Genomic DNA, 27,962 nt, shown 5'->3' with positions numbered 1-27,962 from the left:
AAAATGGCATCTAGCCCATGGTAGGTGTTCAGTAAATATTGATTAATTGGATGGAAAGATGGATTGATGAATGGAGAGATGAATGGGTGGAACTATGAATGAATAAATAGAAGATAGACAAATATTAATAAATGAAATTAATACTTTAGGGGGAAAATGTATGTAAAGAAAGTGAAAGTGAAGTTGCTCAGTTGCATCCGACCCTTTGTGACCCCATGGACTGTAGCCTACCAGGCTCCTCTGTCCATGGGATTTTCCAGGCAAGCGTACTGTAGTGGGTTGCCATTTCCTTCTCCAGGGGATCGTCCCAACCCAGGGATTGAAGCCAGGTCTCCCACATCACAGGCAGAGGCTTTACCGTCTGAGCCACCAGGAAAGCTGAATGTATGTAAAAATATGGTCTATTTTCCTTGGGTTATAGGTAAGTTATGGAGCCCAGGGAAGTAATCTGATGGTAGGGAACTTTACCTATAGGAAGAATATCTTTGTGTCATATACTTTCTTGTTAGTCACTGTCAGGCTCTTATCAATCAGCCTAGTGTGCTTTAGTCCTGTCCAACCCTTTGTGTCCCTATGGACTGTAGCCCACCAGGCTCCTCTGTCCATGGGATTCTCCTGGCAAGAATACTGGAGTGGGTTTCCATGCCCTCCTCCAGGGGATCTTCCCAACCCAGGGATCGAACCTGAGTCTCTTACATCTCTTGCATTGGCAGGTGGATTCTTTACCACTAATGCCACCTGGGAAGCCCTGCTAATCAGCCTAAAACAAAAAGGCAAAAAAATTAGCTCTTTAAAGTTAGCTCCTGTGTTTTTAACTTTTAAAAAAGCTTTAATTACCTAATTACTATGTCAGTTATTATTTCCACCTCAACATGTTTTATTAGTTTACCAGGGCTTCCATAACAAAATACCACAGACTGGGTGGCTTTAACAATAAATTTATTTTCTCATGGCTCTAGAGCCTAGAAGTCCCAGATTAAGTTGTCAGCAAGTTTCTTCTAAGGCTCCTCTGACTGTCTTGCAGATGACCACCTCACTATGTCCTTACTTGGTCCTTCATCTGTGTTGTCTGTGATCTAATCTCCTCTTCTTATAAGGACACCAGTCATATTAGAGTAGGAAGCACCTTAAAGACCCCATTTTAACTCAATTACCCCTTTAGAGATCTCATCTTCAAATACAGTCACATTATGAAGTATTGGTAGTTAGGGCTTTAACATATGAATTTTAGAGAGATGCAATTCAGTTCATAACACTCACGTGGCTCTAAACACAGGTCATTATTTTTCAGCACTGTCTGTAACCTACAGCATCAAAATCTGTTGCAGGGTTTGTTATAAAAGCATATTGTTGGCTTCTACCTCATATGTGATGAATTTAAAAGTAGAGCCTAGGGTATCTGATTTTAAACAAATATCAAAGTGAATCATGGCATACTGAAGTTCAAGAGATAATGATATAGTTTTTATATTATTCATTGGCATTAAGATTTTGGTAACCATTTCCTCTTATGCCTGGTTAATTCTATAATGCTTAGAAGTATTTATTGTCTTTCCCAAGAAGAACATAATACTCTAATATTTGTCTTGTACTCCTGTAGTATTTAAAATACTTTCATCTACCTTGTTTCATAAGTAAAAGTATAAAATATATATATTTAACTGATTGTTTATATATATGTTAAATATATTGTATATATATATATTTAATATATTTAAACATATATTGTTTAATTATATCCGCATGGCAATCCTGTGGAGGGAGTGTCATGAGGCACAGGTTACATAGTGATTAAGAGATGAGTTCTGAAAGCAGCTGCCTCCATTCCTTACTAACCAAGTTGCCTTGGGCAAGTTATTAACCTTTTCTAATCTCTAAAATGGGGACAATAATAAAAGTAATGCTCACTTCATAGGGTTTGAGGTTTTGAGGTTTTGATTCAGACATAAATGTTACAACCGTTTTTGTCACATACTAAATGTGAAATGTTTCCTGTTGTTACTTTCAGGTTGGAGATGAAATTGATATTCATAAGAATTAACTAATCACAAATCCATACTGTTAACAAACATAGACCTCGAACCCTGACTTACTGGCCCCAACTCCTACTCCTGTTCTTTCTATTACTCTGTAGAATGGATATAATTTTTAAGTCGGCTTTTGTTCTTTCAAATTACCTGTGATAGTTTGTTGTTACTTTTCAACTCAATTTTTAAAGAGAAGAAAATACATTACAAAATATTTTAAATCTATAGATACTTAGCCTACTCAAGGGTAGAATAATGATTAAAAGTGTGTTAGTGTGATGAAATAATATTGATTTTGATTGTGTTGTACTTCTGGTGATGGGCTTCAGTATTTAGGAATCAGCCATTTGCAAGGTATTTATTTCAGGAATTTTAAGGTCAAGTTGAGTTCCATGTATGAAATGGACCAACCTAGTTCTCTGAATGTGACTTTGTGTGTGTTTGGAAGCTTCTGCCATTAGTCTGACTTCTGTAGGTGGGCATGGCATTCTGCACATTACCAAAAAGTAAAATCTAATTTGCCCAGACGAAATGGAAGAAAATTTATTATGTCTTCCATTCCCAGACATCAGTTCCCTGGAATCCCCCTGGGGGATAGAGGATAATGCTACTTTCTAACCTTGTAGGAGAAGTCAAGGCCATTCTATATGTAGGAATGTATATAAACAAAGATGAATCAATGCAACTGAAATTAACATGGTAGATACACATACAGATTTCCAGGGATTGGGGGTTTTGATTTTGTTCTTCTTCCTTCTAGACGGAAGAACCCAAATACATAAAAAGTAAGCAGAATAGTATTATGAACAACCATGTACTTACACATCACCTACTGTTAACAGTTACCAACTGACAGACAATCTTGTTTCATCTATATCCCCACTCACTCCCTAACCATGTATCATATCAACACAGCCCAAGTCATTATTTAATTTCATTTATAAATATTTCAGTATGCATTTCTGAATGATAAGCATTATTTTTAACATAACCACAGTATCAATATCAGACCTAACATTAAAAGTAATTCCTTGGTACTGAGATGTCCAGGTTCAGAAGCACACGTCAAGCAACAGCGCATGAATTTCTACATAAGAGACTTCTAGGCAGCAATCTGTTTGGAAGAGGAGGCCAAAGGACTTCCCTTTATACTGCATTTATATAATATTGAGAAAATCTCAATTGGTTTTGCTTTCCGCCACACTGCGTGGCATGCAGGATCTTAGTTCCCAAACCAGGGATCAAACCCGGAGCCCCAGCAATGAAAATACTGACTCTTAACCATTGGACCAGCAGGGAATTCCCAAGAAAACCTCCACTATTAATATAAAAGAGAAGAGTGGAACTGCTGAAGGATATCCTGGGCCTGAGGGTATTAAAGTCTCTATCAGCTGTCAGGGTCCCCTCGGTGTTGACACGGTTCTCTAATACTCGGTGGAAGTGAGATTTTCAGTGCTGTGTTCTTGCCTGGAGAATCCCAGGGACAGTGGAGCCTGGTGGGCTGCCATCTATGGGGTCGCACAGAGTCGGACACGACTGACTCGACTTAGCAGCAGCAGCAGCTGGAGCTTAAACTGCCCTCTCACTCTGCAATGGCCTCTCTTTGATTTCTAAGTCCTGCTTGACCTTCCAACTTGCTCAAGTTCATTTCCTTCATGAAGCCCACCTCTGAGATCTTTATCCTTGAATGTCATTCCCCTTTTGCATTTTCAGCATTGACACTGACCTGTGTTACCCTGAACAGCAAGAACAGTAGCAGTACTCACACCAAGTGCCATTTTCTGAGGCCTCACCACATGCCTGGGCTATACTTAACACTTTGCCTCCATTACCTCTTAACACTGCAACTCTGTAAAGCAGGTGTCTCATTTTACAGATGAGGAGACTTAGCCTTGGTGCAGTTAAGTGACTTGCCTAAAGTCATTGTTTGAAGTGACATTGTTGGGATTTGAACACAGGTATAGTGTGACGTCAAAGTCAGCCTCCCTGATAAGTCACCTCTGTGTTTACTTTTTTCACATGTCCTATATGCCTGAGTAAACTGTAGACTCTCAGAGGCCAAATATGGTGAGCTGTAAAATAATATGGTATCCCTCACTGTTGTTAATCATGATGCAGTGATTGTCTAACCTGATTTAATTTCAAGGCTGTTAAAACTTTGAAAGTTCTTTGCTACCTGAACTTTATGTCTAATGTATAAAGTTGATAAATGAAATGTATTATTAGCATAATATGGTATACATCATCTTATAAATCAGAAAGCTGACTATAGTCAAACTGCAACAAAGTAAAATAAAATCGTTGTTGTTTAGTCACTAAGTCTTGTCCAACTCTTTTGCAACCCCATGTGCTGTAGCCCAGCAGACTCCATGTCCATGGGATTTCCCAGGCAAGAACACTGGAGTGGGTTTCCATTTCCTTCTCCAGTGGATCTTCCTGATCCAGGGATCGAACCCATGTTGCCTGCACAGGCAGGCGGATTCTTTACCACAAAGCTACCAGGGAAGCCCTTTGAAAGAGATTTTCCTCTCTATGCATGCGTGCTAAGTCACTTTGGTCGTGTCAGACTGTTTGCGACCCTATGGACCATAGCCCGCCAGGCTGCTTTGTCCATGAGATTCTCCAAGCAAGAACATTGGAGTGGGTTGCCATGCTCTCCTCCAGGGGATCTTCCTGACCCAGGGATCAAACCTGAGTCTCTTATGTCTCCTGCATTGGAAGGTGGGTTCTTTACCACTAGTGCAACCTGGGAAGCTCTTCCTCTTTATAAATGTATTTAACTACAGATTGTGAGAGCAGTGGCTTTCTCCTTTTCTTCTTCTGCCCATTTTCAAAAACCCATACCAAGGAATGGTTTGTGGCTTTTGCCTCACCCTGACTGTGTTTCTATGATAAAATTCCCAATTAGTTTATATGAACAGTTGATGTTCACACCATTTTATGTAGAGGGCTACTAAATGCCGCTTCTGGTCTCCTAGCCAGCCTGCTTTTAACTAGAATAGTATCATAATTCCTGTAAAGGTACAGAAGTTGACTCTGTAATCACATAAAATCACATAGATCTCTTGGACTGAAGTTAGTGCTGAAACGTAAGGTGTGTGTTGGAGAGGTGGGTGGAGGATAGTATCCTGCTTGAGGAGACCTTGAGTTTCTGTGGAGAAGTTCAGACTTCATCTCATGAAGAATTCTTGGTGCTTCCTAGGAAATCAGGATGGCAGATGGGAGAGATATACAAAGCAATTATTTGGCAATAGTGGGAGAAAGACAGAAAATAAGAAAGACACTTGGAGTAATCCGACACAACACAAGGAACACCAGGTTAAGGGAGTAGGAGATAAAAAGGAATAGACAAGAAAAATAATTTTAAAAAATCGATAGAATGTTCCTGGATGCGGAATTAGATTTAGCTTTTATTAATGTTGTTATTCATTTATCTGTATTACAGTGTCCAAACCATCATCAAAGCTTCATCAAATGAAGCTTCTGTAAATTTGTCTATTATTTTTCTTAGACATCTGGTTTGATTTTTTGTTATACTGACTGTGAGACTCATGGTCATCATTTTCCACCCTGGGACAACTAAAGTGTGATAGAAAAGAACTCACTGGGAGCCAGATGTTAGAAGCTCAGCTGAATTACCTGTGTAATGTAAATGAGTCACTTAATGCCTCTCATCGTCTTCTCCAAAGCACATTGTAAATGACTAGATCCTACGCATGTATACTCTGTGCTATATGATTTCAAAAAAAGCTTTTGACACTAACTTATGAATTGTCTGCTCTCTTGTTATAAGGCTAAATTTATTTCCAAAATACATACTAACATTTTGAATTCTAAACACTCCTCAAATTCTTATAGCAATAGATAATAATGCTTTAATGGCTATACAAAAGAATTTTTTAAATATCACTTCCATTTTATACATGTGGGTTTTTCTCTCTCCTTAAGTCAATTAAAAAAAAAGGAAGAATCTGTTTTGGTTCAGGAATTTGACTAAACTTTATCAGAAAAAGCAAATCGACAGCAAACCTACTTATGAAATTCTAGGGCTTCCTGATAATGAAATTTACTGAAAATGAGCAGCTGAATACTGCAGAATTTTGCATTTGACACTCCACATTTCAGGTGTGTTTGGAACCAAGAAATACAAACAAAGATGTCTTAATTTTATGGCTAATGATAAATTTTGATACATTGATTGAGATTAAATTATTGATTTATGATTTCCAATAGTTCTCATAGCTTAATAATACTTCACTGGTTACTGTATGTATGAGAGCTGTGGATGGAAAAACAAGAAAGGCTATAAATGCACACATGTGTACATTGATAACTTTTAGCCATCAGCATAAATTATATAAGTCAAGTAGGGTTTTCTAATTACATATGATCTTCATATGATAATATTACAGACATATGACTAAATTTTCAAATAGCATTAAAACTCTCTTTCATATGTCTATCTAGATATCTAGATAGATACCTATCTACATAGGTAGATGATATATAGATGGATAGGTAGATAGATGGACAGATAGAGAAATCATTGAAATTAGCATCCTGATGGAAGTATCTAATTTGTTTCTAATAAAATATTGAAAACTTAAAAAAATTTAATACAGCAGAATTTTCCTTGGTCTTAGACTGAAAAGTCTGAAAACTATTGCACTCCTGCTGCATGCGTAGCAATAGTGGACCTCTGCCAGCAAAGGCCTTTATCACAGCATAAATGGGGTTTTAAGTGTTTGTTTCCAGCGCAGGTTCTTGCAGCCCAGGCACTTCCCAATCTCATTGTTCCTTTGTTCTAGCGGATGTACAAAGGGTTGACTGTTGTTTTCTGGCTCAGAGAGATTAGATAAAGCCTGCATTTCTGAACTTCACCCTCTAGGCACGCAACCTTAAAATTCATTTTTTATAGCTTTTATTTTGCAAATTATATATGTTTAGATCATAAGGATCATAACATCACTTTCTTTAACCTTTACCTGGCTGCGCTGGGCATGTAGGTGACAGTATTGATCCCATTTGAATAATCACTGGAAAGCATCTCTTTCTCTCGTTCTTGTCCTTAAAATGCCTCTTCAGCAAAAGCGCATCACCTCAGTTGGCTATGACAAGGTTGCTCTTGAGTTTCTTGGGTTATGAGAATCTCATGATAACAAGGAAACTTTTTGTGAGGGGAAATTGTGTTCTTTCCTTTTATTATGGCGTCTGTAATTGTAGACTGCTATGTAGGATAGAAAATTTAAATAATATTGCCACACATACACACAGACACAAACCCATACTGTTTTTCCTCAAGAACCCATAAATGAGAATCATCTTGGGAATTTTTTAATTTATTTTATCTTAAGGGTTAGAAAGTTAGTTCATGGGAATAAATTGATAAGATTTTTCCAAGTTTTTTTTTTTTTTTCATAAGAAAAGCAATTAATGCCATTATCAGTTTAGTCTCTAAAAAATATGGTATTCCAGTTTTGCCTCCATTCTGTCAGTGATTCGGAGGAAATTTCTTTTTTATGCTCTCACAGACAGAATACGTTGTATATCAGGTGAAGTCTCTGATATATCTTGTTACTCCTCCAAACCTTTAAGAATATAGGTACTGTTGTTATGTTCCCCAGACAGGGGGAGAAATGGAGGCTTAGAAGGTTAAGTAGCTTCCAGAGGGTCTCATGACTGATACATGAGGGAGCCAAAATTTGAATTGAGTTCTGACTCCAAAGCCCACTCTCTCTGCCATTACTTCTATGACGAGATTGTCCCAACTAGAAGAGGAATAATAGTAATAGTAATAATAGCAAACATTGAACACCATGTGCCAGACACTTTTTAAGTTCTCTAGATAAAATACTCAATTTCATCTTCATAACAGATCTACTTAAAAGATAGTATTGTTATCAGCATTGCATGGAGGACACAGCTGAGGCACAGGGAGGTTAAGGAATTGCTATACAGCTACAAAGCGGGAGACCCGATTCAGGACTCTAGAGTCTACACTGTTTAGGTGAACCTGTGCTGCTAGGGTATAAACCACAGAACCGTGTCCTCCTAGCTCACCTGTGCTGTGGAGTCCCAAAGTTTGCTGCTTGACTTGGCTGTATTTAGCCTATGTGTGGCGTCTATGGAGAATATAGAGTAAGATTACCTTGTTCCTATTTATATTTATGCTAATAACAAGTAAAGACTTTCTTAAAACATATACTGTTCTAGGAAGACGCTAGAATTTCTTATTTCATGAGTAAAATATAATTTACCAGGTGGTAGATAAGAACTGAGATCACTATGCCATGCCACTAAAACAGTTAACCTGACTCTTGAAATTTAGTCTCCAGTATCTGGGGCTCATTTCTTAAAACAAAAGCCAGGTAGAATTTCTGAAAACTATGTATATGTTACTGTCAACGTTTCTTCTCCCCATATTCAGGGTGAGGAGAGACTCATTGCTCAGATGGTCCCATAGTATCATCTGCTCTCTAATCTTATTGACTTAGTTCCTAACCTAGAGATGTAATGGTCATCCTAGTTCAAGTTCTACAGTGAAGATTCAGTACACAGCAAACAGGACTCCTCAAACTGACCCATGGCTTTGAGAATTGAAACTAAGTGCATAGCCAGGTGCAGGGCTAACCCATTCCCGTCTGCTCTAAGAGTTTTGGCAGCTCCAAAATGTCCCAGAACTCAAGTTTAAAAAAATCTAGGGACATAAGGAATCCCAATTTCTAAAAATATTTATTTGGCTGAGTTGGGTCTTAATTATAGCACACAGGATCTTCACTGCATAATGCAGGATCTTTCCTTGTGGTGCACAGAATCCCTGGTTGTGGTGCATGGGCTTAGTTGGTCCAGGACATGTGGGATCTTAGTTCCCCGACCAGGGATTAAACCCACAGCCCCTGCATTACAAGCAGATTCTTAACCACTGGACTACCAGGGAAGTCCCAGGGAATCCCTGTTGTTGGGAGTATTCATTTTGGTGAACATACCTAACCTTGGCTTCATTATCAGGTTTGTATCTTTTGTGGTTTTCTGATACCTAAGAACAACCCAAAGTTTTGTAAATGTAACCCCCTAAGCCCCACAACCTAAAAAAGAGAACATTTAGCAGACATTTTAAAATTATTTCTTAATATATATATTTTCTGCTGAGATTTTCAGTATTTATCCAGGAAGAGCCTGGATGTTTGTCAGTGTTTGAAAAATGCAAAACCTGCAAGCCAAAGAAAATGTAACCTTGCTTGGATCTCCAGGCTCAGAGCTGTCTGACAAAAAAGTTTTATTAGAGAAAAAGGAGTTTATATGACTAATAGCTAAGGTAGATTCCTTTTTTAAGTACAGTGGTTTGGAAGTAGTGTAAAATGCCCATTCATATCATGGGCAGCAGAGTTCTGAAAGCGTTGAAGGAAACTGAGTCTGGATTGTAGCAAGGTAAGAGTGCATCTGCAAAAGTCCTCAAGCTACCTTCTCTTTTTTGGTGTTTGCCCCATAGATCCTTTACCTCCTGCTAGGTTTGAAGTCAGTAAAGAGAAAACTACTACCACCAGTTTGCATGTTTGGTGGACTCCTTCCTCGGGAAAAGTCACCTGGTATGAGGTACAGTTACTTGATGATAACCAAAAGATACAGACGGCCCAAATTCAAGAAAGAGCTTCACGGAATGAATACACATTTTTCAACCTCACTGCTGGTAATAAATATAATATTGCCATCACAGCTGTTTCTGGGGATAAACGTTCCTCTACAATGTATGCCAATGGATCAACAGGTAAGATTTGTTTACATGTAGTTGGGTATTTAATAGTCTATACTCCTTTTGAAGTTATATTAGATTCAGGAAAAAGGAGTAAGAATGCTGTGAGATCAACAATAGATAGACAGACAGACAGACAACGAAACTGATAATAGAGGAAAGACTGGACTGGAAACAAGGAGGTGGGATTGGGCTGCCACCTTGCCAGGTGATTTTGAACAAGTCGTGGAACTTCTCTGGGACCGAAACTTTCTCCAAAATGAAGATGTTTCCCAGCTAGTCTTTGCTTGTACCCATGCTTCCCAGTATCAGCGGCACATTACCATTTCCTTCCATAACACACTGTCTTATCATTCACTCTCCACTGATTTTCTCTCCTGCTTTATTGCTCTCTTTCAATTTTTCATCTTCTATAGTTCTTTCTTTTCTCTTTTCCTTTTACTGCTATGCCACATCATACTTCATTGGCAAAATCTACCTTGATACCTGTTAAATGAGGGAGATAGACAGGTATGATGTAGCTTTAGGCTGTGGGATTTGAAAAGAGCGTTAATCCAGATCCCAGTAAAATGTCAAGGGTGCTATTTTCACTAGTTATTACACAAATTACAGAGAAGCAAAAATGAATGTGTGGTTTCAAATTAAATGTGTTTATATATTTTATAAGGAAATTATGAATAACACTTCGGAAATGCATTTTATCCCACTAGTGCCATCCCCAGTGAAAGATATTGGTGTTTTGGCAAAAACTAATTCGCTCCTGATTTCCTGGTCACGTGGCCCTGGGAACGTGGAACGATACCAGCTGATGCTAATGGATAAAGGGATTCTAGTTCATAGTATTGCTGTGGACACTACTTTCTACACTTTTCATGGACTGACACCTGGTCACCTCTATAATGTCACCATTGTTAGCGAGGCTGCAGGGCTGCAAAACTACAGATGGAAATCAGCCAGGACAAGTAAGTTTCCCTAGCTTTTCTGTACAGTAATAAGCTCAATTCAAGGAAATGTTTAATAAACAAGGTTTATTATTTGAATAGTGGCTGCTGCTGCTGCTAAGTCGCTTCAGTCGTGTCCGACTCTGTGCGACCCCATAGATGGCAGCCCACCAGGCTCCCCCGTCCCTGGGATTCTCCAGGCAAGAACAACGGAGTGGGTTGCCATTTCCTTCTCCAATGCATGAAAGTGAAAAGTGACAGTGAAGTTGCTCAGTTGTGTCTGACTCTTAGCGACCCCATGGACTGCAGCCTACCAGGCTCCTCCATCCATGGGATTTTCCAGGCAAGAGTACTGGAGTGGGGTGCCATTGCCTTCTCCATGAATAGTGGCAGTATAGGACAAATTAAAATCCATAAATTATAAAGGACCTTAATATGTATCCATATTTTTACTTAGAGAAAGAGGGATTCCCTTTTATCCTAAAGTTTAGGCTAGCCCTTGGCAGCGTTATGAAATAGCAGAATTAATCATGGATATAGTCTCAGCTTCTCTTTTTATTTAAGTATTGTTACTTCCTTCTCTTAAACCAGCATCCACTGCCTTTGTGACATCACTCACAATGAACCAGGATTACTCTTCTCAGTGCTATACAAACACCTACTCCTGTGAACCAGCCATTTCCCAAACCTTCTCTTCTATGAAGCATGTACTGAGACCCAATTCTATAGTTGTTCTCATAGGCTGACATAGCAAGAAAGCTAATCTGTGCTATGCTAAGTCTTAATGAATCGTGTATATACACACATACTCATTCATTTGTTCTTTTAATCAGTATTTGTAAGGTGCAAACAATATACTCGACATTGTAGATACAACAGTGTCCAAGAAAGACAATGTCTTTGCCTTAATGGAGCTTCCATCCAAGTGGATTCTAATGCTTTTAGTCGGTCTACTGTGTTAATAAATCCCCTCCTTTGGGAAGCTATTTAAGTTTAAGAGAAACTCTAAAATGTGTAGTTCCTTAGACATTATTCTAGTGGGGAGAGTTCCTGAAACTATAGGAGGTTGGTAGGAAAGATCTGTGAAGACACCTATATATTTACATATTTTTATATCACACTTAAAAAATATGTATATATATATATAGTAGCAAAAAAAGTACCATATATCTTATTATTTATGTATATCAAGAGCAATTACATTTTTAATTGGCCTGTGCAAAAACAGTGTGCTATATCCATTATTTTAGTGAAACATTATTAATTTATATTATGCCATTAGTGAGGCCCAAAATTATAGCATAGGCAAAAGTTAGGAAAAATATTCACCAAAGTGTCTCTTCTCTGTAATCATTTCCTTTGATGAAATAATAGCACAACTCTTAAGCTTTAGCTTTATCATGATTTAATATGAAAAAGAAAGTACTTATAGCACAAAAATTTATGATAACCAATCTATTTATTATGTACTTGTTGTTATTAAATACATAAAAAAGATGGGTAGAAATTAGGCACATGACCAATTTCTTTGAGGAATCCACTTAAAGAATTTCAGAACTGGAAAAGACCATTTTAAGTTTTTTTGACCCAAGCCATCATTAAGCTTAGGGCTCCTAGGCTTAGTGAGATAGACAGAGCTGTCCAGGGTTGCCCAGCCAAACTATGGCCAAATTTGAGCCAGGATCTAGGCTCCTGACTGCCATTTTTGTGTTCTCTCCACTAGCCAGACAACCTTTCTTTGGTTTTGTAGTATTTTTTTTAATGTTGTGAAGTCATTTTCTTCAGAGCAGAGACTGTGGCTTATAGAGATTAAAATACAGGTCAGAATTTGACTATAAGAGTGATATGACATCCTGAATTAAAGTCTCTTTCCTGTTCTTCCTAATTAGCCCCCATGGAAGTCTCAAATCTGAAGGTCACGAATGAAGGCAACATGACTTCTCTAAAAGTCAAGTGGCAAAGGCCTTCTGGAAATGTGGATTTCTACAACATTACCCTGTCTTACCAAGGGACCATCAAACAATCCAAAACATTAGCATCCCAGATTACTGAAAGTCAATTTAAAGACTTGGCCCCTGGACGACTTTATCAAGTCACTGTCAGCTGTGTGTCTGGTGAATTATCTGCTCACAAGACAGCAGTGGGCAGAACAGGTGAGTCTAAGGCTCCATAAATTCCTTAGTTGCTCAAATCACTCTCCGATCCATCTTAGAATGGGATAAAATAGTTCAGTTCAGTCACTCAGTCATCAGCACTCCAGGCCTCCGTCTATCACCAACTCCCGGAGTCTACTCAAACTCATGTCCATTGAGTCGGTGATGCCATACAACCATCTCATCCTCTGTCGTCCCCTTCTCCTCTCGCCTTCAATCTTTCCCAGCATCAGAGTCTTTTCAAATGAGTCAGCTCTTTGCATCAGGTGGCCAAAGTATTGGAGTTTCAGTTTCAACATCAGTCCTTCCAATGAACATCCAGACTGATTTCCTTTAGGATGGACTGGTTGGATCTCCTTGCAGTCCAAGGGACTCTCAAGAGTCTTCTCCATCACCACAGTTCAAAAGCATCAATTCTTCAGCACTCAGCTTTCTTCACAGTCCAACTCTCACATCGATACATAACCACTGGAAAAACCATAGCCTTGACTAGATGGACCTTTGTTGGCAAAGTAATGTCTCTGCTTTTCAATATGCTGTCTAGGTTGGTCATAACTTTCCTTCCAAAGAGTAAGCGTCTTTTAATTTCATGGCTGCAATCACCATCTGAAGTGATTTTGGAACCCCAAAAAATAAAGTCAGCCACTGTTTCCACTGTTTCCCCATCTATTTGCCATGAAGTGATGGGACCAGATGCCATGATCTTCGTTTTCTGAATGTTGAGCTTTAAGCCAACTTTTTCACTCTCCTCTTTCACTTTCATCAAGAGGCTCTTTAGTTCTTCTTCACTTTCTGCCATAAGGGTGGTGTCATCTGCATATCTGAGGTTATTGATATTTCTCCCAGCAATCTTGATTCCAGCTTGTGCCTCTTCCAGTCCAGCGTTTCTCATGATGTACTCTGCATATAAGTTAAACAAGCATGGTGACAACATACAGCCTTGACGTACTCCTTTTCCTATTTGGAACCAGTCTGTTGTTCCATGTCCAGTTCTAACTGTTTCTTCCTGACCTGCATACAGATTTCTCAAAATAAGTTAGAAGTAAAAATTTTTCCCACCTTGGGAAGTATGGTCTACATAATTCCTACGTAGACTGAGAGTGTCTGTGAGTGAGGATCCCCTGTGCAGAGTCAAGCAGAGGGTTAATTGCATTCATATGAGTTTTTTAAGCAAATGGATTTGGGTTGATTTCTGAACAATTTTTATTACTGGCTCTGCCCTGTGCTCTTTCATGTCACACTACTTAAGTAGCGTAAATGAATTAGAACTGATACTAATCAATAAAACATTTCTGATCAACTCTTATAATGAGGGCTTTGTTGTTGTTGTTCAGTCACTCAGTTGTGTCCAACTCTTTGTGACCCCATGCTTACCAGGCTTCCCTGTCCTTCACTGTATCCTGGAGATTGCTCAAACTCATGTCCATTGAGCTGGTGATACCATCCAGCCATCTTGTCCTCTGTCGTCCCCTTCTCCTCCTGCCTTCAATCTTTCCCAGTATCAGGGTCTTAACCATGTTTTCCATAAATTATTTTATTATGCCACCAAACATTTATCCAGTGGCTTCCTTGTATAAATTATAGTATCGTGCACTTTCAGAGTTATTAAGATGGTAAGGTTCAGCAAACTACATCCTTCAGCCAAATATGATCTGTGACCTATTTTTGTGTAACCCCAAACTGAGTGGTTCTTACATTTTAAAGAGGCTTTAAAAAGAAAGAAAGAAAGAAAACAAAAGAAAAATAAAAGAGAAATATATGAGAAAATATAAGAGAAAATTCTGAAATATCAATATTTACTTTGCTAACCCTTGTTTTTAAGGAAGTTACATTTTAATCACACAAAGGTAGTATATGCACTCAACTTTTAAAAAATATTACATTTTAATGATGTAATTATATTGATGTTTCCATGGATCAGGCACTGACTGAACACTTTACAGCATTATTTCATTCAGTTTTCACCAAAATCACTAGAGGTCTTATTGTTATCACCAGTTTATAGATAATTCATAGAGGTCAAATAACTTGTCCATAATCATCCAACCAGTAAGTGGTGGGGTTTAAACCAGACTGTCTGATTCCAGGGTCCATTGTCTGTGTTATTGGAAATGCCAGGTAAAAGCCATAAATATGGTCAGAAAGAAATGAGAAGCTCTCTTTCAGAAGATCAGTAAAGATTTTGGGGAGGCAATGGCCTTTAACTGAGATTTTTAAAATATGAAGCTCTTGGCAAGTTAAGAGGGAAAAGAGGGAAGGGCATTTGAGGTATCAGATCAGATCAGATCAGTTGCTCAGTTGTGTCCGACTATTTGCGACCCCATGAATCGCAGCACACCAGGCCTCCCTGTCCATCACCAACTCCCGGAGTTCACTGAGACTCACGTCCATTGAGTCAGTGATGCCATCCAGCCATCTCATCCTCTGTCGTCCCCTTCTCCTCTTGCCCCCAATCCCTCCAAGCATCAGAGTCTTTTCCAATGAGTCAACTCTTTGCATGAGTGGCCAAAGTATTGGAGTTTCAGCTTCAGCATCATTCCTTCCAAAGAAATCCCAGGGCTGATCTCCTTTAGAATGGACTGGTTGGATCTCCTTGCAGTCCAAGGGACTCTCAAGAGTCTTCTCCAACACCACAGTTCAAAAGCATCAATTCTTTGGCGCTCAGCCTTCTTCACAGTCCAACTCTCACATCCATACATGACCACAGGAAAAACCGTCGCCTTGACTAGACGAACCTTTGTTGGCAAAGTAATGTCTCTGCTTTTGAATATGCTATCTAGGTTGGTCATAACTTTCCTTATAGGGAATAATGAAAACAAAGACACCGTGGCAGAGGAGCCCAGGTGATCTAAGGTCTAAGGATGAGAAAATGGAGGCCAACGTTCAAGAGTGGGGAATGAGGGAGGGGCCCTGCAGGGAGCTGTCAGAATGAAGACTGTCAGGATCTGGGCTCTGATTTTGGAGAGCTACAAACTCCGCATCAAAGACTAGATGTTTTATTCTGTAGGTAATGGAGAAACCTTGAATGTTTTTGAGTAAAGGAATAATAAGATCAGAGTTATATTGCTAGAAGAGTAATCTTATCAATTGGAAAAGAAAGAAAAGTTCTGTGACCACTGTCTTCCAAAAGATACCACATCCATCAATGTCACTGTCATTAGAAGCAACATCAATATTGTCTCTAGGGCTGTTGTATAATGAAAAAAAAACACAGCATTCATATTACCAGATTATTAATAGTGTTACAAAAGATCGCATTACTGATATATTGCTCAAATGATTTTAGCAAACAATTCTCACATGTCAGATGGCTCCAAATTACTCATTTGCAATTCACAAACATCAGGAGGAGATAGAAATGTTTTGAATTGCTAGTATTAGATTTCTTATCTACTGTTGCCCATGAAAAGTGAACAAGTATCCTTACCTTTGGATTTTAGTATCTCCTTGTGACATTTCACTGTTTAGTTCCACAGAAAGTTGGGGACCTGGAGGCAAACAGCAATGGTTCTACCAAGTCCCTGGTAGTAAGCTGGTCGCCCCCTGCTGGAGACTGGGAGCACTATCGTATCCTGCTCTGGAATGATTCTTCAGTGCTGCTCAACATCACCGTGGGAAAGGAGGAAACACACTATGTCATAGATGACGTGGGGCTTATACCGGGAAGACAGTACGAGATAGAAGTCACTGTGGAGAGTGGAAATCTGAAGAATTCTACACGTTGCCAAGGCAGGACAGGTAAGCAAATATTATGGTGTTAATGACTGACAGAACCTTAATTTGGACCTTTGTCCAAGTAACTCAGGTAACCATCAGTATCTTACCCCAGCATTCCCTGGATTTGAGACATTTTAGGCTGGTAGACCGAAATAGGTTGGTAATGTTTAATTTTGTCAAATTAGAACAATAGAAATTACTTCCGCTAGTAAGTCCATTGTTGTATATAAGAAAGACCTTTTTTAACATCAAAAGAATAAGGAAACAATCTGGGCGAATCCTCCCCACAAAGTAGATATTTGATAACTGTAGTTAGTGTTAGAGAACCACTGCCTTGACTCACTGCTGACTAATGGGGGAGTTTCAGGTAGGTACCCCAGAAGAGTTGTTAAAGCAATGAAGGATATATTCAGATTTTAGGGCAGAGGAGAGTGAGGTTTCTGAGACATGGATTTTGGTGTTCTTGCTATCACCATTACACTAATTCCATGGGCAAGTCACAATCTCTCTGAGTCCATTTCCTCAATTTTCAAATAAGAGAGTTGACCTCCAAGCTCAGCATTTCTATGAAAATCCCTGTGACATGGAATACGCCACACTTAGAGTGAAATTCAAATATATTCTCTTAGTCTTACCTGATAATACGGAAATAACTACACTGAAGCAGTGTTCTTAGAAGAATGTCAAAGAAAAGGACCAAGACATGTCTTTAGCTTGCCAACTGTGTCTTCCAGTCATCTCTTCATTTTCCAACTGTTAATATCTCCTGGATGATGATCAAAAATAAATGACCCAGTAATTTCCAAGAGTACTCTTTTGAATCCTTATTTCTGGTTATGTTGCACAAACAATGTTTTTTGTGATTAGCTTTTTTCTGCTAAATGCTTATAAGCATTCAGAAAAGAAATGTTTGTCTAGAACACTCTTGTGGATGGAAGGGAGCAGATCTCTAAAGAATACTCAAAGGTATCCGAGTAAATCAGTGACCCAGACGTTGTTGTTCAGTTGCTCAGTCGTGTCTGACTCTTTTCTACCCCACGGACTGCAGCACACCATGCACTGTCCTTCACCATCTCCCAGAGCTTGCTCAGGCTCATGTCCATTGAGTCAGTGATGCCATCCAACCGTCTCATCCTCTGTCGTCCCCTTCTCCTCCTGCCCTCAATCTTTCCCAGCATCAGGGTCTTTTCTAATGAGTCGGTTCTTCATATCAGGTGGCCAAACTATTGTAGCTTCAGCACCAGTCCCTCCAATGAATATTCAGGATTGATTTCCTTTAGGATTGACTGGTTTGATCTCCTTGCAGTTTAAGGGACTCTCAAGAGTCTTCTCCAACACCCAAATGACCCAAATGTCTACTGCTTTTTCCTCAGTCCCCCTGGCTGTCCTTCACCTTCGCGTCAAACATGCCAATGAAACCTCGCTGAGCATCATGTGGCAGACCCCTGCAGCAGAATGGGAGAAATACATCATTTCACTCATCGACAGAGACCTCTTACTCATCCATAAGTCGCTTCCCAGAGATGCCAAAGAATTCACTTTTACTGATCTGGTGCCTGGGCGAAAATACATAGCTACAGTCACCAGTATTAGTGGAGACCTCAAAAATTCATCTTTAACAAAAGGAAGAACAGGTAATATTTTAAAATAAATTTTAGACTTTAAAAGTATCCTATCTGCTGAATTATGTAACATTCATCTTATAAATGTTCATTAAGAGCCTATTCAGTACTGGGCATACTGGGCATTCATGTTTCATGTTTTCCATATATTTGCTCTCTGGGCTATAGTCTGGACAATTTCCTCAGATCTTAGTTTTAGTTTATTAATTTTTTTTTTAGTTTGATCTGTTTGAAAGTCCACCCACTGAGTTTTAAAATTTAATTGTTATGTTCTTCACTTTTAAATATTGTCTTTGGTTGTCTTTCAAATCTGTTTTGTATTCTGTTGCTCTTTCCATTCTCCCCCCTCTATTACTCTAAGTAAATTAATGACTTTTATTTTCAATCTATGTCTGATTAGTGCAATATCTGAAATCATCAGGAGTTCAGTCCTGTTGTTTATTGAATTGCCTGCCTTTGCCCATGGTGTTTACTTCCTCAAATGTTTGTGATGCTTTATTTTAAACTCATATATCTTGGATTTTTATTTTGTGGGAATTTTTTGAGATAGGTTTCAGAAGGAATTTTCTTTTCTTGAGATTCTTTCAGGTGCACAGGATTTCTAGCAACTCAGACATTTAATCGAAATTATCAGCTTGGGTTTTTGATCACCCAGGTTTTATGAAGTTGGGTTGCAAACTCACTGAAAATGTGATGAATTCTCAGTGGAAGTTTTTTTCTCCCAATACTAAGGAGGCTGAAGTATATGGGGAACAGGAAGGAAATACTTATTTCACTTACATTTAGAATGTTAGCTTTCAGGATTCAGTATTATGCGGAGTCACCTATGAGGTTCCTTACCCTGGAAAAGTCCTATTCATAGGTCCAGCAAAGCTATAAAATCAAAGCTTAGATTTATATTTGAAAGGTGCCCTCATGGTGAAAGTCTGCTTCAGCTATCCAGTTACCTCTCTCACTTTATTATAGGTTTCTGAGAATTCATTACATTCTTGACAACTCATTCATATATTTACATTTTTATGTTTTGTCCAGCATGTGCATTTGTGCTTATTGAGGGGATTTTCATGGTTTGTGCCAGAAATGAAAGTGTTTTTGTAGTGATTTCCCTCGTTGTGCAAAAGCTTTTAAGTTTAATCACGTCTCATTTGTTTTTACTTTTATTTCTCTTGCATTTAGGGGACAAATCCAGAAAAATATTATTACAATTTATGTCAAGAGTGTTCTGCCTATTTCTCTTCTAGAAGTTTTATGATTTCCAATCTTACATTTAGATCTTTAATCAATTTTGAGTTTATTTTTGTGTGTAGTGTGATGAAATGTTCTAATCTCATTTTTGTACATGTAGCTGTCTAGTTATCCCAGTGCCACTTGTTGAAAAGAATATCTTTTCTTCATTATATATTCTTGCCTCCTTTGCCATAGATTAAATAGCCATAAGTGTGTGGATTTAGTTCTGGGCTGTCTGTTCTGTTCTATTGATCTATGTGTTACTATAATCTGAACTCTGGGAGCTTGATATCTCCAAGCTTTGTTCTTTTTTTCTCAAGATTGCTTTGATAATTCATGGTTTTTGTGATTCCATGTGAATTTTAGGATTTTTTTTTTCTAGCTTTGTAAAAAACGTCATGGATATTTTGGTAGTTAATTGCATTAAATCTATAGATTACTTTGGGTAGTATGGCCATTTTAAACAATATTAATTCTTCTAGTCCAAGAGCATGGGATATCTTTCCATTTCTTTGTATCATCTTCAGTTTCCTTCATCAATGTTTTTATAGTTTTCAGACTTTATATTTCACCTCCTTGATTAAGTTTATTCTTTGATATTTTATCCTTTTTGATTTGTGGTTGTCATGGAATTCACATATCAGTTCAGTTCAGTCGCGTCCGACTCTTTGCAACCCCATGGACTGTAGCCTACCAGGCTCCTCCGTCCATGGAATTTTCCAGGCAAGAGTACTGGAGTGGGTTGCTATTTCCTTCTCCAGGGGATCTTCCTGACCCATGGATCGAACCTGGGTCTCCTGCATTGCAGGCAGACGCTTTACCATCTGAGCCACCAGGGAAGCCAGGTTCACATATACTGACCTATAATTATATCTACTTGGTTTAGACTGGTAGTCATTTAAGTTCACATGCATTCTGAAAGACTACGTTTTTTACTTTCCTACCCCACATTTTGTGGGTTTGATACCATATTTACATCTTTTGCTTATCCCTTAATTGTATATTGTTATTATAGTCTCATTTACGAGTGGTAATGGCAACCCACTCCAGTACTTTTGCCTGGAAAATCCCATGGACAGAGGAGCCTGGTGGGCTGCAGTCCATGGGGTCGCGAAGAGTCAGACATGACTGAGCGACTTCACTTTCACTTTTCACTTCCATGCACTGGAGAAGGAAATGGCAACCCACTCCAGTGTTCTTGCCTGGAGAATCCCAGGGATGGGGGAGCCTGGTGGGCTGCCGTCTATGGGGTCGCACAGAGTCGGACACGACTGAAGTGACTTAGCAGCAGTCTCATTTACAATTTTTTGTCTTTTAATGTACGTACTGGCTTATTTAAGTGGTTGATCCTTCATTCTTATTATATATTTGCCTTTTCTAGTGGGAGTTTTTCGTTTCCTATAGGTTCTTACTTCTTTTCTATTTAGAAAAGACCCCTCAACTTTTAGGGTATATGTAGTATTGATGAACTTTTCATTTTTGCTTGTCTTTAGTTTTTGCTTTGGAGAAGGCAATGGCAACCCACTCTAGTACTCTTGCCTGAAAAATCCCATGGATGGAGGAGCCTGGTAGGCTGCAGTCCATGGGGTCACTAAGATTCGGACACGACTGAGCGACTTCACTTTCACTTTTCACTTTCATGCATTGGAGAAGGAAATGGCAACCCACTCTAGTGTTCTTGCCTGAAGAATCCTAGGGACGGTGGGGCCTGGTGGGCTGCAGTCTATGGGGTTGCACAGAGTCGGACACAACTGAAGCAACTTAGCAACAGCAGCAGCAGCAGTTTTTGCTTACCTCTACTTCTATTTTAACTGATAATCTTGCTGGGTATTTTAACTGATAATCATCCAATCTTAGGTTGGATGTTTTTCCCTTTCAGCACTTTGAATGTATCATGCCACGGCCTTCTGGCCTGGAATATTTCTGCTCAGAAATCAGCTGACAGCCTTATAGGGATTCCGTTGTGTATGCGTCTTTGTTTTTCTCTTGTTGCCTTTAGAATTTTCTCTTTAGCTTTTGCCATTTTAATTATGCTCTATCTTGTGGCTTTATTTGGGTTCATCTTATTTGGGACCTTCTGTGCTTCCTGAACCTGCGTATCTGTTTCTTTCTTCAAGCTTGAGAAGTCTTCAGATGTAATTTCAGCAAATACATTTTCAATCCTCTTTTCTCTCTCTTCACCTCTGGGACCCCTATAATGCAAGTATTGGAACACTTAATGTTATCCCAGACATCTCTTAAATTGCTTTCATTTTTTAAAGTTTGTTTTTCTTTCTTTGTTCTGATTGGGTAGTTTACATTATTCTGTCTTCTAGATCACTTATGTGTTCCACTAAGTCTGCTCCTCATTCTTGCTTAGTGTGTGTGTTTGTTTGTTTGTTTGTTTTTTATTTCAGCTATTGAGTTATTCATTTCTGGTTGGATCTATTTTATATTTTCTGGTTCCTTGTTAAAATGTTCACTGTTTAGATAAACTTTTTCCCTAATTCAGTTAACATTTTTATTACCAATGTTTTTAATTCTTTGCCTGGTAAATTGTTGATTTCTGTTTCATTCATTTTTTTAGGGATTTACTTTTTCTTTTCAGTTGAGAGTAGTCCTCTGCTTTTTCACTGTGTTCTCTGTCCTCTTGCTCCACATCTTGATCTCCTCCTCCAGCTTGTCTTTTCCTTAATTTATTAGTGTGTCTTGCAAAACATGAGTTTTTAACGTTGGCATCCAATTTGTCAATTTTTTATTTCATGAATATGCTTTTGGTGTCATATCTAAGAAATCTTTGTCTGACACAAGGTCATCAAAATTTTATCCTAGAAGTTTCATAGTTTTAGGTTATAAATTTAGGTGTATTGTCAGTTTTGAATTTTTGTTTATAAGTGTGATATGAAGCTAGGTTTCTTTCTTTGCACATGAACAGCCAGTAGTTCTAATCCTCTTTGTTGAAAAAGACTCTCCTTTCTTTACTGAATTGCCCTTGCATCTTTAAAAAAACATGAGTCTACGTGGTCTATTTCTGGATCCTCAATTTTTTTCCATTTGGCTGTCTACTTTTCTTCCAACATCACACTGTCTTCATTACTGTAGCTTTCTAGAAGTCTTGAAATCAGATGATGTTAGTCTTTCAACTTTATTTTTGTTTTTCAAAATTATTTTGGCATATAATTGCTTTGCTTTCCACATGTAATTTAGAATTAGAATTGAATCTTTCAACCCATGTACAGTAAAATATTTTAATGAATATGTTTATATTTTAATCAAAAAGTCAGTGATTTCTGAGAAAGGTTGTGCCAAGGTTCTAATCCCTTTGCTTATCTATCATAATTCTGGGAAGAGGCACAAAGGAAATGTTGATCAAGTGCCAACTTCAAGATCTGTGTAAAAAGATTTGTTAATGGACAGGTTAAAAATCACAATGGTTGTTAATTCGGTAAAGGGCACAGGCTCACAGATGAGACAGATCAGGCCTTGGACCCCAGAATGGCTCTTTCCTAGCACTGTTGTATAGGCCAATTACATTTTTTGATAATTGATTCAGTTGTTATCATTATTATTATTATTTGATACTATAACTTATATTATTGTAGCATTTTCATGTATAATAGGGCTTCCCTTGTGGCTCAGCTGGGAAAGAATCTACCTATAATGCGGGAGACCTGTGTTCAATCCCTAGGTTGCAAAGATCCCCTGGAGAAGGGAAAGGCTACCCACTCCAGTATTCTGGCCTGGAGAATTCTGGACGGTACAGTCCATGGGGTTGCAGAGTCAGACATGACTGAGCGACTTTCACTCACTCAAACATGTATAATAAGAATGGACCTCTTGAGAATGTGCCAGTAAAGAATTACCAGTTTCCTACACTACAATCTAATCATCAGATTGAAGGAATTTCCCAATACCACCCCATAACAACCATCCAGTAAATAATGTGACTTTCAGTTCTCATTGAGTAGGGACAGGTGAAATCCCATTAGGTAAGCAATTGTCAAAAATAGCACCCTTTTATTATTTAAAATTTAAAATAAAAAATACTTAATAGGCATACATCTTATCCTCGGATATGAAATAATTTTGATTTTCCACATAAGCAGCTTTTTCAGAATGGTGGAGTCTCTGTAGGGGACTAGTTCTCCGTATGTCACAGGAAATAAAGCTGACTGTCTATATCAAAGTATATGTATATATTTTAGCATTTTCAAAACTGCCTCCATTTTTTACTCCTTTTTGTCACACTTCCTTAGGGTAATGAAGTGTCATCTGTTTTTTCTCCCCTCTCTGCTCTGTTTTAGTGCCTGCCCAAGTGACTGGTTTGCATGTGGCCAACCAAGGGACAACCAACAGTCTGTTTACTAACTGGACCCAGGCCTTGGGAGACATAGAGTTCTACCAGGTCTTACTGATCCATGAAAATGTGGTCATCAAAAATGAAAGTGTCTCCAGTGAGACTAGCAGATACAGCTTCCACTCCCTCAAATCAGGCAGCCTCTACTCCGTGGTGGTAACAACAGTAAGCGGAGGGATCTCTTCCCGACAAGTGGTGGTGGAGGGAAGGACAGGTAAGAAGAGTGTGACCTACAGATATCTGAGCACATGGAACCTCCAGAGTATATCCTAGAAGTCTTAAAACATCCTAAAGACAGACCCAACTCAGACCTTCCTAAACGCCAAGTTTCAATACTATTTAGACGGTACATGATGATCTCCCAGGAATGGAAATTGGAGGATGAGTGAGAGAGGAGAGAATGAATACTAAATTTTCTGTGTCAGAACTCCTAGAAAACCTTAATGATGATACAATAGTCATTTGCTGCCTAAGTTTATTCCTTCATCCAGCTGATTTTCTTTGAAATTTTTATGTCAGATTAAGGTAAGCAAGTCATAAACTTTTTTTAAACAAAAACATATCTTTTCCATTCTCTTTCTTATTCTTAGTTTCAAGACAGAAAAAACAATGATCTCCAACTTCTATGGTTGAAAGTTAATAAAACTCCCTAATCCCATATATTTTCACGGGCAACATTAAACAGTGTTTAATACTGTATGCCACCTACAGTAAACAGTGTTCCTTGACCTTAAAGAGCTCATAGTCAAATAGGGCAGAGAGCTAAGTAAGCAAATAAATATCTTATGGCAATATGTGTCAGACAGAGGTGCAGCACCAAAGAAAGGAATATAATTTTCTACACAACACAAAGAAAGAATGTAAATACAATATAAAATGTATGTTCTAGTTTCTTAGAAAGGAAGACAGTTAAATAAATCCAATAGAAGCTTTAATAATTATTAGTGACCTCAGATCAGGTCAGTGACTTTGCCTATTTAATTTAATATTATTATAAGATGTTGGATGTCAGGCTCATCCCTCTATGTTTCCAATGCTCAGATTTTGAGTATCAGCAGCCTATATCCACAGTTATGTCCTTTTCTAAAATCATGAATCTCATCTGCTTATTGAATCCAAGGACTATTAACTTCATTAACTCTCCCAAAAGATCAACTAAGTTGCTGAAAAGATATTTCTTGTCTAGGTAGAAATTCACTGATGTCTTCTCATTTCTGTGGCATTCTGTGGCAACTGATGCTGTTCTTCCTATCTTCTTTCTTCTCCTTTAGTGATTCTTGGCACTATCCATCAGTGTAGCATAATTGGATTGGGGGACCCAAAAGCTTAGTTTGGGATCAAGAGGCCTAGATTCTGGCCCTAAGTCTCCATTAACCTATCTCTCTAAGCTTCCTTTTCTCTTCCATCCCCAGTAATTCATGCCAACACCAGGTATCAGGGTGGAGGAGGAGAAATAAGTTGAGGAGAAGAGTTGAGAAGGAATTTACATCCATTTCCCATTGAGTTGCAGTCGCATTAGTCAGATTACGCTGACTTATTTCCTGCTTATACAACTGTACAATGTAGGTGTTCCTGATTGGACAACTCTTTTGGTTGGTTCTTCTCCAAGCAGTAATTTAGGGACCCAGGGTCCTACCATCTGTGGTTCTTCCTTCCTCTAGATCCTCGGAGGTCTCTTCATTTCTCCAGAGGATGGAGGTTATAGGGAGGAGAAAGACTACCAAAGCTGGAAGTAAACACATCACTTCCACCCACATTCCTTTAACGGGAACATTTGTATGACCACACTGCACTGCAGGGGGTGGCTGGGCAATCTAGTCTAGCTGTGTGTCCAACAGGAAAAGGAAATGGTTTGGTGAGCAAGTAGTCAGACTCTGCTACATAGGTTAATTCCCATTTTAAAATACCCCAAGAGCTACCCAGCTTATTGTGCTATACTAAAATAGTTTGGTGTCTGAGATCACTTGATAAACAGGACTTGTAATTATTTTATACTATATTTTAATGGCAACAGAGGTATCAGTATTTGGCCAACATTATATAATAGAAGTATGCAAAAAATAGACAAGAAATTCTTTGAAAAATGATTGTAAAGATTTGAGCAGAGGACAAGATATGAATAAATATAAGCATCAGTTATTTTATTCAAACACATTGAGTGCAGACATTATAATAAAAAAGGAGAAAAATGGAATATTACTATGGAAACACAATAATGAGAATTTTGAAAGGTGCTTTGGATAGTATATTTTGAACATGGTAGACTGTAAAAATAATTCAGTGGCTAAAGCCTTGATAATCATTACCATCTACTCAAATTGCTGAAGTATTAGTCAAAGTTGAAATAATTCATTTATACTTCTACAGATTTTAAACATATATATATATATATATAAAAGCTCCAAGCTTAGATAATGTGGCAAAATATTGAAAATTTAAAATATTAAATGTATTTAACAAATCTAGTTATAACCTGAAAAAATGCTAATTCTAAAGAAAAATAAATTTTATATCTGTCTTTTAATTTTTTATATGTCTTCTTAAACATGAATTTATATTTTTGGTAATATTTTTGATAATTATATCTTTTCTAATAAAATGTTAGTAGTTGCAAATATTTCCAGCAGTTTTGAAAAACAAGCATAGTTATTTTGAGAGCTACCAAGGGATGTGAAAAAGAAGGAAGGGAAGAAGGAGGGAGTCATCAATACACAAATAATATGGCTAAAAGTTCAATTTATATCTAGGAAATGTCCATATACATGGAACAGCATCAGCAGAATTATTCAATAGAATGCTGTTTATATCTTCAGTGATAGATAAGTGCTTATATAGATGTAAAAAAGACTGGGGCTTAAGTCACAAAGTCAGAGCATATTAGATAAGAAGGATTCTCAGAGGTCATCTAGCCAAATCCCATCAATTATATGTGATGTACAGATTTTATGAAATTATATGAAAATATTTACCTGAAGTCAGTCAACCAATGATGAAAACTGCAGTGGAGTTCATATATACTATAATATTTTATTCTGATACTCACTACTGACAGTACTATTTGTTGTGCACTTATTTCAATACAGGGAATAACTATTATTCAGCATCACAATGATTAATTTTCAGACTGTACTAGTAGCTGGGGAACTCCTGGAAGGCATCCGCATCTTTCCTATTTTTGTACGATTATGGTGGACACCAGAGAAGTCATTATCTCCACGACAGGTCTTTGGGCCCGCAAGTCTGGTCTCCAGACTAGTTGCTTACGGAATAGATGTTTAAGTTTATTTCTCACCACTAGAGGGCAGAAAATGCTTTGCAAAGAGAAATACACCACCTTCACCTATGTTCATGATTAGACACCCCAGAAATAAATAACTTAATCACAAGAAGATTGAAGCTATCCAATGTCTAAGACTTTTAGAAAAGCCACTGTATCTTGAGTACCTTTCCCCTCAAACTTCTTTTCTTTATCAATGGGTTTGGATTCAAGCTCATACATTTAAGATGTTAATGTTTGTTCCCTGTCCTACAAAGGAAACTTCCTGACACACTCACATATAAATGCCTCCACTTAAAATACTCTGCAAACAGTCTCAATAGCAGTATCCTTATATTAATGAGGCATCCAAAGGACTTCTTGCATTTTCATTTTGGTTAGCCTTCTGAGGTAAGAACTCTAAGCTTCCCAAAGCTAACATGAAATCCTTACACTTCCTTGACACTTCCTAGGTAATCAGATCTTCTGAGTCCACGCCGTTTGTGCTGACTGCAGTAAATGATTCACAATTTGACTGTGCTTTTCTTTTTAAATATTCTCCCCCTCTTTAAAATCCCAGTCCCTTCCAGTGTGAGTGGAGTAACGGTAAACAACTCTGGCCGCAGTGACTACCTCAGCATATCCTGGCTGCCGGCTCCCGGAGACGTGGATAGCTATGTGGTGACCCTCTCCCATGACGGCAGGGTGGTTCAGTCCCTCGTGATCGCCAAGTCTGTCGGTGAATGTTCCTTCAGCTCCCTCACCCCAGGCCGCCTCTACAACGTGACCATAACTACGAGGAGTGGCAAATATGAAAGTCATTCCTTCAGCCAAGAGCGGACAGGTGAGGCTTTCATGAGATACAGACTCTCTAAGAACCAGCCGCCTACATGGTTCAGGGCATCAGGCATGCATGTGTGTGTGCTAAGTCGC

At 38.3% G+C, this 27,962-nt stretch overlaps 1 protein-coding gene across 6 annotated transcripts in view; it reads left to right on the top strand.

Moving 5' to 3' along the window:
* PTPRB (protein tyrosine phosphatase receptor type B) overlaps positions 1–27,962 on the top strand; it is a 134,048-nt gene that overhangs the window by 47,968 nt on the left and 58,118 nt on the right. For all 6 annotated transcript variants that reach the window (XM_006058409.4, XM_006058410.4, XM_025283973.3 and 3 more), the window contains 7 exons: positions 9,517–9,792; positions 10,488–10,739; positions 12,608–12,871; positions 16,340–16,609; positions 17,962–18,222; positions 23,721–23,987; positions 27,610–27,873. In XM_006058409.4, coding sequence (XP_006058471.4) covers positions 9,517–9,792; positions 10,488–10,739; positions 12,608–12,871; positions 16,340–16,609; positions 17,962–18,222; positions 23,721–23,987; positions 27,610–27,873 — 1,854 coding nt within the window. The remainder of the gene's footprint in view (positions 1–9,516; positions 9,793–10,487; positions 10,740–12,607; positions 12,872–16,339; positions 16,610–17,961; positions 18,223–23,720; positions 23,988–27,609; positions 27,874–27,962) is intronic.

Source organism: Bubalus bubalis, chromosome 4 (assembly GCF_019923935.1).
Source record: "Bubalus bubalis isolate 160015118507 breed Murrah chromosome 4, NDDB_SH_1, whole genome shotgun sequence".
NCBI lineage: Eukaryota > Metazoa > Chordata > Mammalia > Artiodactyla > Bovidae > Bubalus > Bubalus bubalis.
This window is presented reverse-complemented; position numbering and strand designations above follow the sequence as displayed.